The sequence below is a fragment of the Microcaecilia unicolor genome, chromosome 3 (genome assembly GCF_901765095.1).
Source record: "Microcaecilia unicolor chromosome 3, aMicUni1.1, whole genome shotgun sequence".
Classification (NCBI taxonomy): domain Eukaryota; kingdom Metazoa; phylum Chordata; class Amphibia; order Gymnophiona; family Siphonopidae; genus Microcaecilia; species Microcaecilia unicolor.
Genome location: NC_044033.1, coordinates 207,571,448 through 207,591,622, shown reverse-complemented (window position 1 = coordinate 207,591,622; position 20,175 = coordinate 207,571,448). Strand labels below are relative to the sequence as shown.

The 20,175-nt window shown below is 44.9% G+C and overlaps 1 protein-coding gene across 1 annotated transcript; it reads right to left on the bottom strand.

Annotated features, from left to right (window-relative positions):
• Window positions 1-1,196: 1,196 nt before the first annotated feature.
• Window positions 1,197-20,102, bottom strand: LOC115466180 (antigen peptide transporter 2-like). The gene is made up of 12 exons (XM_030197271.1): window positions 19,843-20,102; window positions 19,067-19,612; window positions 16,733-16,847; window positions 16,253-16,383; window positions 12,788-12,993; window positions 10,962-11,159; window positions 6,718-6,846; window positions 5,723-5,911; window positions 4,792-4,965; window positions 4,467-4,626; window positions 1,909-2,045; window positions 1,197-1,729 (listed from the first exon to the last, which is right to left on the bottom strand). The coding sequence occupies exons 2-12, from the start codon at window positions 19,593-19,595 to the stop codon at window positions 1,523-1,525; spliced, it is 2,175 nt and encodes a 724-aa protein (XP_030053131.1). The 5' UTR covers window positions 19,596-19,612; window positions 19,843-20,102; the 3' UTR covers window positions 1,197-1,522.
• Between the last annotated feature and the right edge of the window lie 73 nt (window positions 20,103-20,175).

The following is a 20,175-nucleotide window of genomic DNA, read 5'->3' as shown; positions in this document are numbered from 1 at the left end:
TTGATGCATTAGCGTTTAACACGCCTTAACATTAAAAATGCTAACACACCTTAGTAAACATACCCCTAGATGTTAAGAAGCCTATTTTAAACCTATGGGCTTCCAAGTATTTAGCATACCTTAATTCCATTAGCGTGCATTAAGCTTTAGAAAAAGAGGCCCTTATTAATTTGTGCATTCGTCTCCCCTTGGCACCCAAATTTGGGTGACCTATATTGAATTCGTGGGTCTATAATGACTTTAAATGTTTATAACAGCAAACAAAAGCCAAGTTTCATATTGTTGTAATGCTCTACAACAAGAAACAATGTTTATAACAGGAAACAAACATTAAGTTACATGCTTTACGAGATATGAGCTAAGCAATTCAATGTTTGGATGCTAATCCATTTAAAAGTTATAAAAAAGTAAAAAATGAAAATAAATTATAATAAAATAGCAAACGTGAGTTTAAATTTAAAGCCTGTGAAGAGGCAAGATGAGCTAAGAGTTGATCTGGCTCTTATGAAACGCCACTGAGATCTATGACTTTTTTATTTTTTTTTTTGTAATTACTTTAAGTTTTATTTATTGTTATAACAAAGGTAAACAACTTAACATACTCATAACATCCTACATACTGTCAATAGAATATCTCGATTGAACCATACAACGTGTAAAGTTCCCTTCCCCCCCACACCCCCTCCAACCCCCTAGTACTTAGTCTCGGGAACCTACTTACTGCTAACTGAGTGGTTACAAGTAAATACATCAGAACCAAAATTACAATACTTCGGGGCACCCCACAAACTAAACAGCAACCAGCCCCTCACCACCCCCCCACAAAAAAAAATTCCCAGTGATCAGGCATAAAGAGCGCGTACACTCTTCCCTCCTCCTGCTTCTTAACTAAAATCTAATACAGCTTCCCCTACCATACCATCCTCAATGAGAATAATTCTCTCTTCACTAGGTTTGCCAGTCTGTGGCATGCTGGAGACCCTTATCCGTGTTTTTGCATGTGCGTCGTGGTGCCCTCGATAACAGAAGCTCATTCTGGAGGGCTGCTAGTTGGGGAGAACCAGAGAGAGAGCCTGAAATTTTGGTCTTGCAGAGCATGGGGCACTAAGAAGCGAAACCATGAGAAGAAATGGGAGTCCTGGCCATGGCTGGCAACACCTCGCCCTCCACAGAAAGCCCAAGAGACACATCTACTCTACCATGTGTCAGACTAGGACTAACAGCCATTAATCTAGACACTAAGTTATTAGAAAATAGCAAATTTAATGCTGGTTTTTAGAGAAATGCACAGTTTCTGTCTCACCAGATCTCGCTCAGAATTTCTTTTTCAGTTCTGTATGAGTTTAGGGTTTCAAGTCCAAGCTCCTTTTTGTAATAAAATTCGTGTGGGTTGACATATTTAATTGTCTCTTTTTGGACTGGGTTAATTTAGAGCTGGTTTCTGCTGCCTTCTAACCCTTATAAGCTTGAGATGGACACAGTGTCGTCCAGGATGCAGTGTCCAGTATAATCTCCCACCACCTCATTCCAAATCCCCATTTTGGGTGAAGAGCCTCTGGACCAAGCGGTGGTACATGCCCCCCTTCTCCATGAGCTGTCTGTGGTCCCCTTCCTCTACCACCCGTCCATCTTCGATCACGATGATTTTATCAGCGTTCTCCACCGTTTTCAGCCGATGAGCCACGACCAGCACAGTCAGCCCTTGCATCTTGGACAGCGTTTCCTGGATCTGGTGGGACAGAGATGCAGTTAGTATCGCAAGCGAAAACCGTGTGTGTGTATTTGTGGCCAAAGAGAGAGTATCTCATTTTCGCGGTCTGTGACGGGGAAGAGACAGAAACGGGGATCATACCTTCAGCTTGCAGCCTATAGGACAGGCAGAGTGTGTCAAGGTGAGACAGACAGTACCTTGTGTTCGCTCTCTATGTCCAGACTGCTGGAGGCCTCATCCAGGATGAGAAGCTGCGGTCTCCGGACGAGAGCGCGAGCAATGGCGATACGCTGTTTCTGTCCCCCGGCCAGTGTCCCACCAGCCTCACCCACATCTGCACGGGAAATAGAGCATCAGAGCTAGCCAAAGAGGGATTTAAAATGGGCATTCGTAAGGAAAGCCCCCTCCCCTTTTTATCGTTTATTTATTTACTATACCGTTACTTATTGCATCAACAAATCAGAACGGTTTACATATATAAAAAAATATACATTAAAAAAAAATATATATATATATATACACATTTAAAACACAAAAATACAAACTAAAAATCCAGTGTTTGATAGGAAAGCACAAAACAGAAACATCCACACTGAAGAAGTAACTAAACAAATATGATGCCTACTGGCATTGGCGTAATCAGGTGCACCTTTTAGTTTCTTGGGAGGCTAGAGATTCGAAATCATCGCCTAAGCGTAGGAAGACATTCCTCGGGATATGGATGCCATATATTCAAATTCTTAGCCCAAGGGGACGAAGTTTGCTTATCAATGCATGTTAAGGATGGTATGGATGGGAAAAAGTACATGTTTATGGATGAGGAGTAGGGAGAGGGAGAGGTCGGGCTTGTACTCTTAGCCTAGTCCCTGGATACATTTCCAAGTTTTGTAGAATGTGGGCAACCCAGGCATACTGAGTTATTGGGTTTAGAAGTAGTGGGGGGGGGGGAGGTGGATTGGGTTGGATGGTAGGGGGAGGGAAGGGACATATACACGTTATATGGTTTCAGCATGTTATCTTATTGCTTGTATGTTGGGTAAATAGAGCATGTTGAGTTGTTTACCATTGATGTTGTCAATAAATATATTTAAATAAAATAAATAAATAAACAAAATAAATAAATGCAAAAAATAATCTGAACAAGAAAAAAAAAAACCAAATATGATGCCATTCACACTAAAGCCCAAAATTATAATGCTGCATTATAAAACTGACCATCCATTATATCTATTTGATTTTCTTTCCCTTATCATGTGATGTTTTCAAATGTACTCTGAAAAAAACATGTTTTTAAGGCTTTATGGAAGCAGGTATATGATTCTTCTACTCTAATTGCTTTTGGAAGACAGTTCCACAGTGAAATAATTGAAAGGGACAGGAACAGACTGCCCTGCCTATCCTCCTATTGAAGGTGTGGGGCTCACTCGTGCCTTTGATCCTGGTGCACCTGTAACTCTGGAAAGAAAATTTAGCATCTATTCCTCAAAACAAAGGGCTGAGAATGAGACGGAGGGGTGGTTTAGACTCCCCTGAACGGGGTAGCCTGAATCCGACTAAAAATTTGTTTGGAAGGTTCTTCTGATATCTCCTCCAGAACTTACCTTTGTCACATTCTCAGCTGAGAAAGATAAACTGATGATTTTGAAATTTTTACTTTAAAAAATAAACAAGTGTCGTACTGTGGAGAGGTCTAAATATTTCTGGAAGAGAGCTATATTATTTAAGAGGAAAAATGTTCTTGAATTGAAATCTAAGGCATTTATAATGGGAGGTTCTCTCTTTTTATTTATTTTAATTTTTTTTTTAGAGAGTACCTGCTACTGCTGGGTTATTGTGGAAAGAACTCAATATATGTGTTTCGTTTCTCACGGGAGAAAGCTTCAAAGTGAATTTGATGGAGACAATCAGTATGGGGGGGGGGGGGATATGAAATTTTCTTGATTATTGTAATCGCTCTTATCTCCTCTTAATGTGGACTAGTAATGTCCTTATAGGAAACTGATTTTTTTTTAACTTGTTTTTTTGTGTGTTTTGTCTTTGGGGAATAAATTACATTTCAAAAATGCTACAATTAAAAACAAAACAAAAACACTTCAGCATGTGGCCTGTTACCAGGGATCCTGTGGATATGTGACAATTCACAGAATTTACTGTGGGAGTTGCTGGTATGGGGCTGACATCTTTCTACCCAAGTAATGCAATGACCGCAGCAGCGCCCTGGTGAGTGTGAAAATTTAGCACTGGAATCAGTTGCTTGTGCCTGAGTCGGGGTCTGCAGCTAACACGTAACAAGGAGTGGCAAGGTCATCCAGTCAGACAGAGCTGCCGACCCTATTGAGTTTTCAGAAGATAAATATTATAGGTCCAACTTTAAAAAGTCTGAGCTGATAACTTTGGGGATCTTTTACTAAAACTGTGTTAAGCAGTAACGCATCCACCTAATGCAGCTTAAAATGGCGAAGCGCAGGATGCACTCAAGAATTCTGCAGTCACTAAGGAAGTGGCTTTACTGAGGCAACATTAGTGCACAGCCTTAAATAAAAAAAAATAGAAAATTGGCCATTGTACGGCTTCGGGAAAAATGGCCTTAGTGAACGGGGAAATCCAGCACAAGGATGTGCTAAGGCCAGTTTTTGTCGTAGCTCAGTAAAAGGGCCCCTTTGAAAATTTACTAGGGCTGGAGTGGGAAACCTAAACTTGAAACTGACCCTCCCCAGGCCTCTTATGTGTCTGTCTATTGGGGGGGGGGTCTCACCTGCCATGTATTTCTTCTCCATCTGTTGTATGAAGGCATCAGCATAGGCTTCCTGGGCTGCTCTCACCACATCCTCCGCTGAACAATCTTGCAGTCCAAAAGAGATGTTTTCTGTCACAGAGCGAGCAAAGAGCACCGGCTCCTGCCCGACCAACGAAATCTGTGCAGAGAGAGAATATGGCAGTGTGACTTAATGCAGCCAGTGTCACTAAACCACAGAGAGATACCATCCCCTCCTCCACCAGCGAGATTTGCGCATAGATTCTGGCAGCACGAGAAGGCTCTGGATAACCATCCCTGAGATCTTGAGAATTCCACCCCATACCTTGGTATGGAAGTATTTATGATCATAATCTCGCAGAGGTCTTCCATCCAGCAGGATCTCTCCTTTCTGGGGCTCATAGAATCGCTCCAGCAGGGAGATACAGGTTGTCTTCCCGCCTCCCGAGGGGCCAACCAGAGCTGTGACTTTCCGTGGTCTTAGCTCAAAGGAGACGTTCTGAAAGACACAGGAATGAGACAAATTGTCAACCATCTGTGACATCCCTGAAATGTGGGTGTGGCTATCCCTTCCTACCTCATGTGTGCTATGTATGAGCACAGGAGCTGTATTGGGAGCAACGGAATAATTCTATGAGGGAACTGTGCAATCTCTACCACAAGGCCATGGGTCTTGGATAAAGACAGCTCTCACATTCCAGCCCAGCCCTGTGAAATCTCCCCTATCCATCTTCTGCTGCAGTGCAGGAACCAGTTTGGCTCATGGTATTTCCAGAACTTAATAGGTTCAGTACAGCTGACTGTGACATCATCAGCAATTGATAAAGCTGCTCTGCTGCTGTTGGTTAGCTGCATTGTGATGTCAGTGGCCATTGTCAGAGCTGCTGTGATGTCAGTGAATGCTTGCATTGTGATGTCAGTAGTGATGATTAGATTGCTAAGGGCTTTCTGGTATTCTTCTAAGGAGCAGTGTTCTTTGTACATCCACTCCCCCCTCCCCAAATCAACAAAGCTTGCTCCCAAACCATGAGAACATGCCCCCAGAGAACTGAGTTTCAATACTTTTATTGATGACAAGGTACAATACTGTAGCTCCAAAAATCATACAAAAATCAGAATGCAACTTTAAACTGATACAAGCAAACAGTAGTTTAGAAGCCTGTCATCAAGTTTATAATTTTCTCCCCCTTTACCTTCCATTTCTTGAACTCTACGGCAAGTCAAGAAAACTCAAACATCTAAAGCATTGGATTTACCTTTAATACAGGTACATCTAGATGGCTTGGGTAGGAGAAGGACACATTCTTGAACTGCACATGGCCCTTTAAGCTTTGAGGCTTCAGGACCCCATCCGTGGGGACCTCTGGCTTCCGGTCCAGGTACAGGAAGACCTTCTCTGCTGCTCCCACAGAATGAAGCATGTCCCCATACATGTGCACCAGGGTCTGTAAGAGAAGAGAAAGGGCTGCATCAGAGAAGTTGTTGATGTATTTTTATATCAGGCATGGCAATGTGGCTCTAGAAACCTAGAGATTCTGCTCTGTCTCCCAGTTACATTCTATGGGTGACTAAGCAAGTCACTTAACCTCTGTGCTTGTTGTAATATTTTCCCTCTTTACAGCACTTTGTACAGAATTTTTGATGCATTCCATCCTAACTCAGGAATAATGTCAGGAAATACTTTTTCATGGAGAAGGGTGGTAGATACCTGGAATGCCCTCCCAGGGGAGCTGGTGGACATGAAAATGGAAATGGTATTCAAAAATGCGTGGGATAAACACAAAGGAATTCTGAATGGAACCAAACAAACTTAGTGGTGATTAGATGGCAACACCAGCAATTGGGAAGCAAAGCCAGTGCCGGGCAGACTTCTACGGACTGTGCCTGGACACGGCTGGACAGACTCTGCTTCAGTAGCTGGAGAACCATGCCAGTGCTGGGCAGACTTCTATTGTCTGTGCCCCTTATGGCTGGACAGATTTGGATGGGCTGGAGCGGGGCTTTGATGACATCTTTGGTAGTTGGGGAACAAGGACAGTGCCGGGCAGACTTCTACAGTCTGTGCCCTGAAAATGGCAAAGAGAAATCATGATCAAGTATACATATGCAGCATCACATCGTACCTTATGCTACGAGTTTATCTTGTTGGACAGACTGGATGGACTGTACAGGTCTTTATCTGCAGTCATCTACTATGTTACTATATGTATCCCAGAGGTGGCTGTAGGAGACAAAGATAGAAGGTGCTTACCCGTATATAACGACCAGACTCTGTCTGGTACATGATAAAGGACACCAGGTTCCCGCTGCTCATCTGCCCAGTGCGAATCAGATGCTGCCCACAGTATAACATGATGACCTGCATGGCCAGCTGTGTGACCTACAAGGAAAGAACAGTTGCATAAGTACATAAGTGTTGCCATACTGGGACAAACCAAAGGTCCTTCAAGCCCAGCATCCTGTTTCCAACAGTGGCCAATCCAGGTCACAAGTACCTGGCAAGATCCCGAAAAAGTTCAATACATTTTATACTGCTTATTCCAGAAATAAGCAGTGGATTTTCCCCAAGCCAATTTAGTAATGGTCTATGAACTTTTACTTTAGGAAGCCGTCCAGACCTTTTTTAAACCCCGCTAAGCTAACCGCCTTTACCACATTCTCTGTCAACGAATTCCAGAGTTTAATTACACATTGAGTTAAGGTTATCAATAGAAATCAAACAAAATAAAACATGGAAAAGAAAATAAGATGATACCTTTTTTATTGGACATAACTTAATACATTTCTTCATTAGCTTTCGAAGGTTGCCCTTCTTTGTCAGATCGGAAATAAGCAAATGTGGTACGTAAAACCTTTGAAATAAGAATGATTGAATATTTTAACACCCAACAGACAGGACTTAATAAGGATCTGGGTTTTCTAACCCATTATAAACCACAAAGTTGTATTTCTCTGTTTATTTCTCTGTTTATTACCCTCCTCTCACCTACCAACACCCATCCTGTTAGAATATCAATGAAATGCTTTGATGTCCCCATGCATACCCCCACCCTTCCACTCTGTCAGACTGTCAAAGTAATGCTTTGATGTTTCTCTTATATATACTATCTGCTACCATATTTGCTTATTTCCGATCTGACGAAGAAGGGCAACCTTCGAAAGCTAATCAAGAAATGTATTAAGTTATGTCCAATAAAAAAAGGTATCATCTTATTTTCTTTTCCATGTTTTTTTTTGTTTGATTTCTATTGATAACCTTTAAGAGTGGACTAACACGGCTACCACACTCCTCTCTACATTGAGTGAAGAAACATTTTCTCCGTTGGACAGATTTACTGGCAAACTCCTGAACTCTAATCCCCGACTCTGCCACTGTCTCTGTGTGAGTGACCTCAGTGAGTTGCTTTACATCCCTGTGCCTCAGTTCAAATCCCCAGCTCTGCCACTAATGGTAGGCCTGATATAATAAACAGCACCAGCCTTAGCATGTTTTTATTTGGGTTTTCGCTAACATTTCTCTGTGTTAGTTTTACTCCTGTATTTAGTACAGACTTTTGCATGGAAAAATGTGCTTTAAATTCAGTGCACGTTCCATGAAAATTCATGCAAAAAAAATCTGCATATGAAATTATGTGGTAAAGTTAGTGCTGGTTTTTAATGGCTGGAGATGAAGCAAAGTTTTACTTCTATAGCAGTAAAAGGAAGAAAAAAGAAAAGAAATCCTGGAACCTGGACTCTCCAAATTGGGGACCCCTGACTTGGGACCCTGGTAGGTCTTGAGTTCCTAGTGGATCTCTGTTGAGCTTCTCTCAAGAGCAGCCCAGTGGGCCACTGTGAATTTGAGGTGTCCACCATCAAGCTCACTACCTTTTTGGGGTTGTTTTTTTTTAAACACAATCCTACACTTTAACTTTACTGCTGTTTTTCACCCCCCCCCCCCCCCATGTAAAATGCACATTTCACCTGGAGTTTAAGGTATTTCTTTTTGTTTGCATGGATGTTTTTTTAAACACTTGATGCAATTAACATAATGTAGTGTGTGGGGTGATTAATGTGTTAATGTGGGTTTTTTTTGGTTTTTTTTTTTATTTTTATGTGCAAGAAAACAAAATTTGTGCTAAAAACAAGTGTAGATATTTGCTCATATTTTATTAATCAGGGCCTCTGTGTGACTCAGGGTGAGTCACTTTCTCTCCCTGTGGCTCAGTTCTAATCCCCGGCTCTGTCATTAACTCTGTACGTAACGATGGATTGACTCCTTCTTAGTTTACCCAGCGGCTATTTGAATATTTCTGTCCCCTGTGCCATCTGCTCCTCAGAAGCTGCTGGGTAGGAAAAGAGATCCAGTATTTGTGGTTGTCAACCATGAGGGGGGAGGTGGGTCACAAAATACTTACTATAGACAGAAAGCCTGTGTTTCCTTTACAACCATCAGTGCTTGCAAGCTGGGAAGACTAGCAATCTTGAGAGTCCCCCGTAACTGGTCCTTATTTCTGCTTCCTCCAGCCCCAACTGAAAATGTTGTAGGTCTGCTGTCCATAGATTCTGTTTGCTATATAGTTTGAGTAGCATATTTGCAAGTTGTTGTTACATTTGTACCCTGCACTTTCCCACTCATGGCAGGCTCAATGCGGCTTACATGGGACAATGGAGGGTTAGTGACTTACCCAGAGTCACAAGGAGCTGCCTGTGCCGGGAATCAAACTCAGTTCCTCAGTTCCCCAGAACCAAAGTCCACCACCCTAACCACTAGGCCACTCCTCCACTTCTTTGAAGGCATGAATAAACATCTGGATAAAGGTGAGACAGTTGATGTAGTGTATCTAGATTTTCAGAAAGCTTTTGATGAAGTTCCTCTTGAGAGACTCCTGAGAAAATTAAAGAGCCATGGGATAGGAGGCAAGGTTCTTGTGTGGATTAGGAATTGGTTATTGGACAGAAAACAGAGGGTAAGGTTAAATGGTAATTTTTCGGAATGGAGGAGAGTGAACAGTGGAGTGTCTACCCTTACTGGGACCGGTACTATTTAACATTTTTATAAATGACATGGAAATTGGAACGAAGAGTGAGGCGATCAAATCTGCAAAAGATACAAAACTATTCAAGCTTGTTAAAACACACGTGGACTGTGAAATATTTAAGGATGACCTTAGGAAATTGGAAGACTGGACATCCAAATGGCAGATGAAATTTAATGTGGACATATGCAAGGTGATGCACATTGGAAAGAATAATCTGAATCATAGTTACCTGATGCTAGGGTCCACCTTGGGGGGTCAGCGCTCAAGAAAAGATCTAGGTGTCATTGTAGATAATATGCTGAAATCTTCTGCTCAGTGTGCGGCAGTGGCCAAAAAAACAAATAGGATGCTATGAATTATTAGGAAAGGAATAGTGAATAAGACCAAAAATACTATATTGCCTCTGTATCGCTCCATGGTGCATCTGCACCTTAAGTATTGTGTTCACGTCTGGTAGCTGTATCTCAAAAAAGATATACTGGATTTAAAAAAGGTTCAAAGAAGAGCAACCAAAATGATAAAGGAGATGGAATTCCTCTCATATGAGGAAAGGCTAAAGAGGTTAGGGCTCTTCAGCTTGGAAAAGAGGCGGATGAGGGGAGATATGATTGAGGTCTACAAAATCCTGAGTGGTGTAGAAGGAGTAGAAGTAAATTGATTTTTTACTCATTCCATAAGTACAAAGACTAGGGGACACTCGAGGAAGTTACATGGAAATACTTTTAAAACAAATAGGAGGAACTCTTTGTCAGAGGAGGTGGTAACAGCGGTTAGCGTATCTGGGTTTTAAAAAGGTTTGGAGAAATTCCTGGAGGAAATGTCCATAGTCTGCTATTGAGACAGACATTGGAAGCAACTGCTTGCCCTGGGATTTGTAGCATGGAATGTTGCTACTCTTTAGGGTTCCAGAATCTTGTTACTCTTTGGGGTTCTGGAATGTTGCCACGATTTGGGTTTCTGCCAGGTACTTGTAACCTGTCTTGGCCACTGTTTGGAAAACAGGATACTGGGCTAGATGGACCATTGGTCTGACCCAGTATGGCTACTCTTGTGTTCTTATGTCCACAATATCTGGCAGTGTTTTTGTTTGATTTTGTGTTGCTGATACTGAATTGACACTAGAATTTGAATATGTATTTGTTTTGTTGTATGGCAAGTGAGAAATCTGGGACTGATGTTGCATACAGCTTTTGGATATGGGATAGGCAAATTCATACTAAACTTATATTTAAACAATGAAATATTTATACGTGCTTTGTTCAGCTGTGAATTTTAGTGTTCAGTGTGTCACATACATGAACATTGTCTGTCACGTGTGTCACAACAGAAGGAAAGTTGAGAACCACTACTATAGAAAGGTGTGGTAGGATTCTGATAAACACATCAGCATGGGATAACATTCCAGTCCTGCATCTCTGCCCTGTCCCAGAAGCAGGTCACAGTACACACAGTGAGAAGAAACACGCATACGCACCCTGCGGGCCAGACAATACAGGATCCTGATCACATCCCGTCGGATCTTCAGCCAGTGCGTCTCCAGGAGTTGGGCGTTATACTGCTCTGCTTCCTCCTGTTCCGTAGCAAAGCTGCGCACGGTCCTAATGGCGTGAACAGTCTCCCCGACCAGGTGACCGGATCGGGCGATGGAATCCTGCACGTCCTTGACTACACCCTGTGAAAAGGCACAAAGAAGGAAAAAACAACCTCTCAGCATCGGGCATAATCCCCTGCATTGTATGAAGGTCACCCAAATTTGGACATGATCCTGAGTTGCATATGCAAATAAATTAGCAGCCAACTGCTGAGTGTTAATTGCGTTAATTGGCACTGATTTAGTGCAACTGCCTATGCACAGTTCTATAAAGAACTGCGCCTAAATCTCATGCGCACCTCAAAGGGGACATGGCCATGGGATGTTCAGGGATTTTCCTAAAGGTTATGCACAGTGTTACTGAATTTGTGAGATGTCCCCATTGGGTGTTTTAATTTGAACGGGTCTTGTGGTTTAACTTTTCTATGATTTGTATATGCTCAATAAATCCCTATTTATGGTACTATAAACAATTAGTTGTTTGGATTCTGTGAATTTGGATCTGCTCCAGTCTTTGCTTATACACCAGTACAGATTGCCTGTCTGTTTTGCAAATCAGAGCTTAAGGCAATTTACATTCAGGTACACAGTGGGTTGTTCCATGCCCCTGGGGGCTTACAGCCTGATTTTGCATCTGAAACAATGAAAAATAAAGGTGCTCATTTTCAAAGCACAGACTTACAAAGTTACATATTGACATATTTTCAAAACATACTAACATAGTAAATGATGGCAGATAAAGACCTAAACGATCCATACAGTCTGCCCAACAAGATAAACTCATTTTACATGGTATGTGATACTGTATATGTATAGATAGTAACACAGTAGATGACGGCAGAGAAAGACCTGTACGGTCCATCCAGTCTGACCAACAAGATAAACTCATATGTGCTACTTTATATGTATACCTGACCTTGATTTGTATCTGCCATTTTCAGGGCACAGACCGTAGAAGTCTGCCCAGCACTAGCCCTGCCTCCCAACCACCGGTGCTGCCACCCAATCTCTTCTAAGCTTCTGAGGATCCATTACTTCTAAATAGGATTCCTTTTGTGTTTATCCCAAGCATTTTTGAATTCCATTATCGTTTTCATCTTCACCACCTCCCACAGGAGGGAATTCCAAGTATCCACCACCCTCTCCGTGAAAAAATACTTTCTGACATTACTCCTGAGTCTGCCCCCCTTCAACCTCAATTCATGTGCTACCACCTTCCCATCTCCGGAAAAGGTTTGTTTGTGGATTAATACCTTTCAAATATTTGAACTTCTGTATCGTGTCACCACTGTTTCTCCTTTCCTCAAAGGTATACATGTTCAGGTCAGCAAGTCTCTCCTCGTACAGAGAGACTTGCCAAAAAGCTACAAAAATCCCATCCCATTTTTGTAGTTTTTCTTTGCACCGCTTAGACTTACAAAGTTCCATAGTAACATATTTAACTTTGTAAGTCTAAGTGCTTTGAAAATGAGCCCCATAGTAACTTATATGCTTTGAAAATACGACCTTGTGCAAGTCACATGGAGGCCCAAGGAGAATTAGCGGGATTTGAACCCTCACTTTCCTGGTTCTTAGCCTCCTTCTGCACTGCTCTTTCACTCCAAAAGGAATGTGATGGCAAAAATAAGCTGTTTTTATCGTTATATGTAGAGTAGATGGGCAGCTCCCCTCCAACTGCGAGCCAGGGAATGAATTTGGAGGCTCATTACCTTATAGTAGCGGTTGTAGATTTCCTGGAGCAGCGCAGTGACAGGCAGGTCGATTAGCGTGAGCACCGTGAGCTGCCAGGAGAGGTTCAGCATGAAGCAATAAATCCCCACCACTTTCACCAGGCTACGCAAGAAAATATTCACATTGGCTGCAATGGAGCGGCTCATCAGGGCCGTGTCCGCCGCAAGGCGTGAAGTGATCTCACCTGCAACAGAATCCAGCACATCAAAACTCATGATGGGGGGGAGGGGGGTCACAAGGGGTAGTGGCTGATTATTCTGTTAAACAGAAAAACCAGCTCCAAGGGTTGAGTGAATTCCTTGAAAAAGGCAGTAAATAAATCCAAATAAATAAATCAATCCAAATAAATAAATAAATGTCATCTATTTATTGATTTGGATTTTGCTCACACCTTTTTCAGTAGTAGCTCAAGGTGAGTTACATTCAGGTACTCTGGATATTTCTCTGTCCCAGGAGGGCTCACAATCTAAGTTTGTACCTGAGGCAATGGAGGGTTAAGTGACTTACATAGAGGGGCATAATCGAACGGCGCCGGCTAAATCGATGGCCGGCCATCTTAGGGGCCGGCTCCGTGAGGGGGCGGAGCCAAGCGTATTTTCAAAATATGCTTGGCGCCAGCCAAATCGCTCTCCAGGTTTAGAGCAGGATCGCCGGGTTTACATGAGATGGCCGGCTTCATTTTTCAGCCATAATGGAAACTGGGCCTGGCCATCTCAAAAACGGCGAAATGCAAGGCATTTGGTCGTGGGAGGAGCCAGCATTTGTAGTGCACTGGCCCCCCTGACATGCCAGGACACCAACCGGGCACCCTAGGGGGCACTTAAAAAATTTAAAAAAAAAATAGCTTCCAGGTGCATAGCACCCTTACCTTGGGTGCTGAGCCCCCCAAATCCCCCCCCCAAACCCACTCCACACAACTCTACACCATTACCATAGCCCTAAGGGGTGAAGGGGGGGCACCTACATGTGGGTACAGTGGGTTTTGGAGGGCTCAACATTAACCACCACAAGTGGAACAGGTAGGGGGGGGGGGTGGGCCTGGGTCCGCCTGCCTGAAGTGCACTGCACCCACTAAAAACTGCTCCAGGGACCTGTATACTGCTGTCAGGGCTGGCATACAGGCTGTCAAAAAAAACTTTTAGGTTTTTTTTTTGGGTGGGAGGGGGTTGGTGACCACTGGGGGAGTAAGGGGAGGTGATCCCCGCTTCCCTCCAGCGGTCATCTGGTCAGTTGGGGTAGTTTTTTCAGACTTGGTCCAAAAAATAAATTGACCAAGTCCGGCTGGCGAAATGCTCTTTTTTTCATTATAAGGTGAAGCTGGCCATCCCATAACCATGCCCCCGCCCCGCCTTCGCTACCCTACCAACACGCCCCCTGAAGTTTGGCTGGCGCCATGATGAAAAAGCAGTTGGGGCCGGCCAAAATCGGCTTTCGATAATACCGATCCCGATTTGTGTCAGAAGATCACCGGCGATCCCTTTCGAAAATGAGCTGGCTAGTAACATAGTAGATGACGGCAGAAAAAGACCTGCATGACCCATCCAGTCTGCCCAACAAGATAAACTCATATGTGCTACTTTTTGTGTATACCTTACCTTGATTTGTATCTGCCATTTTCACGGCACAGACCTTAGAAGTCTGCCCAGCAATAGCCCCGCCTCCCAACCACCAGCCCCGCCTCCCACCACCGGCTCTGCCACCCAATCTCGGTTAAGCTTCTGAGGATCCATTCCTTCTCAACACACAGGATTCCTTTATGTTTATCCCATGCATGGAATCCTGTTGAGAAGGAATGGACTTGCCCAAGATCACAAGGAGCAACAGTGAGATTTGAACCGGCCACCTCTGGATTGCAAGACCGGTGCTCTAACCACTAGGCCATTCCTCCACTGCATCTACACTGTATTAATTAGTCAAGTGTTTCTCACACAGTTCACCATAGCACACCAGCAGTGGCGTACCAAGGGGGGGGCGGTGGGGGCGGTCTGCCCCGGGTGCACGCCGCTGGGGGGTGCTGCGGCGCGCGCCTGCTCTGAGTTCGCTGACTTCGTGCATTCGCTGCAGCTCCCTCTGCCCTGGAACAGGTTACTTCCTGTTCCGGGTCAGAGGGAGCTGCAGCGAACGCACAAAGTCAGGAAACTCTGAGCAGGCGTGCGCTGTGGCACCCCCCCCCCCCAGCGGCATGCATCCGGGGGGGGGGTCCGTGCTGCATCGGGGGGGGGGGGGGGGAGCTGCACCTGGGGGGCGGGGCGCTGCCCCGGGTGTCCGCCCCCCTAGGAACGCCACTGCACACCAGGGTGCCGCAGTGCACACACAGGGGTGCCGAGGGGGGAGTTGATACTTAAGGGCGTCATGCCACGTGCCATATGCAGCCCGCAGTTAATCTTGTGGCCTGCCACCGTCGGAGATTGAAACAGCACAAAGGTAATGTACTGCTTAGTCATGGGGGGGGGGGCAGGAAGTTCTTTTACTTTTCTTTTGCTGACTGCCTGCTCAATCTACTGCCGCCCCTGCTTCAACCGGGGGGGGGGGGGGGGGTGTGATTCACACATGCTGTCTGCCTACCCTGGGGGCAGGAAGTGGCAGGAAGCACGTGGGAATCGCTGCCGCTGTTGTGCTGCAGTAAAAGCCCCAGATTTTGATGGGTTTACATGTTATTTGGACTTTTTATTTTCACGACCACAGTAAAAATAGCCTTAGCGCACAGGAAAGACCTGTGTAAAAGGTGGGGGAGGGGCTAAGGCCTATTTTTACCACAGCTTAGTAAAAGGACTCCTCTGATTGGTTTATTCACTTTTTAAACAAATAATTACTTAAGGCTCTACCCCTGGAAGTCATGGTAAGAATATTCTGGAATGACTAGATAGTCATTTCTGACTGGTGTACATGGTGACCTTTGACTTATGATATCATTACCAGCGAGCCCAATGTGATTGTGCGTGTTGTGATTTAGATTGTAAGCTCTTTTGAGCAGGGACTGTCTTTTCTTCATGTTCAATTGTGAAGCGCTGCGTACGACTGGTAGCGCTATAGAAATGATTTGTAGTAGTAGTAGTTGTATCATTCGTAATAGCTCTCATTTTAATTCTTACAACAAAGGGCTTCACTCCAAGATCAGACTCCCATTCCTCCATGGGGTACTTTTTTCTTGAATATCTGCACCCCAAATGATAACCCTCCCTCCAATCTTCTCTCTTGCAGCCTAATAAATCCAACTTGTTCACTGACGTTTTGTTTTGATTTATTGACTAGATATACCGCTTAACACAAATTCATTCTAACACGGTTTAGAATATTAAAATGTATAGTTTTAACATTTACTACAGATTAAAATTTTCACAGCTCCTGTTATGCAGGCTGCCTCTGGACGACATGTCATACAATTTCCGAAAGTGCGAAACTCGGAACTCAACTTAAATATTAATCTATCACAGAGACATCACCTGTTTTGGTCGATTCAAAGAATCCAATTTCTTGCCGAACCACAGTGTTGAAGAGCAGAACTCGGAGTCGCCGGGTGAGCCGAGCTAAACTCAGCATGAATAAGCCACCTCTGCAGCCAGCGGACAGGGAGCTGGGGAATAAATAAGCGAAAAGAGAAACTGAGACCTGCACAGTCCAGAAACATAGCAGTGATAATAAACAAACACGCATGTGCCCTCTTATAATACATGCATGAAGCAGAGAGAGCACGAGAAGACCACCACCCATTAGGAGCCTAAAAGCTGAAAGACGATAATTCAGTTTTAAGAGAATTTATCTTTCGCTGAAGTAACTTAAATGGGAGATAAATGTCTCCTGATTAATAATCTGTAGATCCCCTTCCCCAACTCCCTTCAGGTCCCCGATCCTGCAATGCCAGGAGGGAGACACTAACTTTGGGGCAACCCTCTTTACTTTGGGGTTCCCACATTTGTACTGACCTTGCCATGGAGTACAGAGCCATGAGAGAGACGACGACATAAAACTCGGCTTCTCTGTACTTGGATCCCAGAATATCAATCACCTTCCCCGTGTAATAAGGGATAAACATTTCACCTGTGAGGGAGAAGTGGGAAAGTGGAAAAAAAAGAGATTTTAGGGTATCGAAGACAATGAAGAAATCTCAAGTGCTTTGCTCCCACTAGCCTCAGAATGACAAAACTTGAAGAACGAATCCTCCCAAAGGTAAGTATGAACTTCCTAGGATGAAATGTTCAGCTCTCTCTGGGTGGCTTTTAGTCTGCTGTAGGCGACATGTCTGTAAATGTGACTTTCACATTTCTGTGAAGATGAGAGGTTTATCTTAATCTGGTTTATCTAACTAATCTCTACTATAATAAAAAGCACCGCCAACATTCTGAAGCTGACTCCTTGGCTTCACTGAAGTGAAGGGTTTGTAAGGTTCGTTGCCTTCGTAAATCTGTAACCATCTCTCTCGGCCCTGCCCTCGCACCTCTGATAGGTCCGCCGCCCTGACGTCAACACATTTTGACGTCCGCAACGTCATCATGTTTTGACGTCGAGGGCAGTGGACCCATCAGAGGCGCGAGGGCAGGGCCGAGAGAGATGGCGACAGATTGATGAATCTGATGAACCTTAACAAACCTTCACTTCAATGAAGCCACGGAGTCAGCTTCACAACGTTGCAGGTGCGTTCTCTAACACTACACAGCTCACACTTAAACACCGCAGGGTGCCTGGAGGGGTGGGGGGAAGAGGGGGGGCAACTACCCTGGAACTGGGTGGGTGGGGGGGGGCAACGACCCTGGAACTTGGAGGGGGGACAGGCGGACCCTGGAACTGGGTGGGAGGGAGGGAGGGGGGGCCCCTGACATACACTCTCATTCTCACACACACACACACAATCACAGCTCCCTAATTTGTCAATTAAACATCACAGGGTGGCTGGAAGGGGGGGGAAGGGGGGGCAACTAACCTGGAACTGGGAGGGAGGGAGAGAGGGGGCAATGACCCTGGAACTGAGTTAGTGTGGGGGGGCCACAACCCTGGAACTTGGAGGGGGGCCAGGCGGACCCTGGAACTGGGTGGGAGGGAGGGGGGGGCAACAACCCTGGAACTGGATGGGTGGGTGGGAGGGCGGACACAGGAACTTGGAGGGGGGGCCAACCCTGGAACTTGGAGGGGGGGCGGGCGGACCCTGAAACTGGGAGGCAGGGGGCCCCTGGCACATACTCTCATTCTCCCACACATCCATACACTCGCACACAGTCTCACTCTCTCTGTCACACACACTCACACATTCATCCTCTCTCTATCACACACTCCGAGGAAAACCTTGCTAGTGCCCGTTTCATCAGTGTCAGAAACGGGCCTTTTTTCCTAGTGGAATATATTTTATATAAAGTCATTTTCATACATAAGTAACTGCATGCATACATAAATGGCCTTTTACAGAATATCAACCAGTATCGCACTGACGTGATGGTGCGCACTTTGCTGGTAGGTGTGAATAGCGGCTGAGTTTGATGGAGCACAGAGTTCACAAGCACATGCGTAAATTATAAAATGCACTATTTACGCGTGCACTTCAATAATCTTGTAACTCTCAAATAGCTGTAAATTCCTGCACCTGCAATCGCAAGTGATAAGGTTCTTTATTAAATAGCGCCGTGTCTACTTCCCTTCTTAAAGGACGTGCTCCCTTATAAAATTACTCTCTAGGGGGCCCTTGGTAAGGCTACCATGGCAAAGGCACGCGGCAAATCGGCCCAATTTCTGTATCTCCTGCCACATTTTCTTGGTCTTGAACTGCATTTCTTGATACTTGAGGCTCTCTCCACATGATGTACAGTGCCGGTGTGTGCCGTGCACCATTTCCAGTGCTAAAAAAATATATATATATTTTTACCACCGGGTTACTGCGGGACCCTTACCGCTTCCTAAATAGCAGGCAGTAAGGGCTCCCCCAGGATATGGCAGTACGACAAGGGCTTTAACTTACCGCATGGTCATTTACATTTTTTTAAACATCCTTTTACCTGCTGCAGGGTTACCTTCGAAAGCTAATCAAAAAATGTATTGTTAGTCCAATAAAAAAGGTATCATCTTATTTCTCTGTTTTATTTTTATTTCTGTTTATTACTTTTTATCTGAAGATTTAAGAGTAGCTAACACATCACATTGGAGAACAAGGTGTGAGGTTCTTCTATAATATTCACTTGTTTAGGTAACTCTACCTCCTTCCTATTAAGGATTAATGTGCAAAATGAATCCATTTGGAGACATTGCCCCCTCAGAGACTCACAGACACTTACATATAACAGCGAGGGTAAGGAAAATAAAGGCTCCAGACAGTGGCACTTTGTCGGGTCTAGAGTAAGCCCAAAGTCGCCCCAGTGCCTCCCGGGCTTTCCTCCTGCCATTTGCCTCAGTCCCAGCTCCATTACTATCCTTCACTGGGCGCCAGGGGACCAGGAGCTCCCAGAGGAGGCCAGAAACAACGCAGACTGTGTACAAGGGCAGAAGGGACCACACCACCCCAACGTGCAGGTCCACAGGTTCCTGGAGAAGGAGGAACCGAGTCGTGTCAGATACAGGAGATGTGAGGGTGAGGACCAGCAAGTGCAGGACAACATGCCGGGGCTGCAGCCACCCTCGAGGTGGAGCCAGCTTCTCCAGGAGCTTGCCTGACACTCCGGAGAGCAACATTAATCGCAGGAGCGCCAGGGTCCAGGTGGCACTGAGGAGCGAGAAGGGATAAAAACAAAGGTACAGCCATGTCAGGAGAGAGGTGAAGGCAGCATCCAGGACGAAGACAGCCAGGAAGAATGAGATAACCTTCATCCTCACACGAAAATATCCTGGTACAGATAAAAAGTATCCGATTAATATGCATGTACAGGTGTACTAACAGCCGCTAGAGGGCACCAGTCTGCTGTATTTCATTATACTGTCAGCCATGAGACCGCTAAAGATATAATCATTCCCCCAACCCGAATTTAATAAGAGCAGCGACTTAGAATCACTTTATACAACATTAATTCCATATGTTGGTTCTAGTTCCCTTCTGTCACAAACCTTGCAAACTCACCCGTGACAGCGAGGCTGAAGCCCAGGGCTCCCCCTGCTCTGGAGAGCTGCACTCACGGTCTAACTCCAGTCTTCTGCTCCGGTTCAATGGGAGGGGAGAGGGGGAAGCGGTGATTACAGGGACGCACGTTGCAGTAACTGGGTTTCTCGGAGCCCGTTGGTGTGGGTCAGGACCAGCTCAACTGAGCCTCACCAGTAGCTGCCACCGCCGATCTCTGCAGCCTGTGCACTGAGTCTGGGAATTCCCCACCAGGGGGCGCTCCGCCTAGGCAGCGCTTTCGCTTTCACTTTCCTATTGCTTAGCGGTGGGGGAAATCCAGGGAGGGACGGGGGA

Excerpts from the sequence above, each read along its gene's own strand:
- LOC115466180 (XM_030197271.1), bottom strand. The coding sequence starts at position 19,595 with ATGAAGGTTATCTCATTCTTCCTGGCTGTCTTCGTCCTGGATGCTGCC. Across the intron at positions 16,384-16,732 it reads GCTCTGTACTCCATGGCAAG|CTCCCTGTCCGCTGGCTGCA; the intron begins GTCAGTACAAAT and ends TTTATTCCCCAG. Across the intron at positions 4,627-4,791 it reads ATAAATACTTCCATACCAAG|ATTTCGTTGGTCGGGCAGGA; the intron begins GTATGGGGTGGA and ends CTCTCTGCACAG.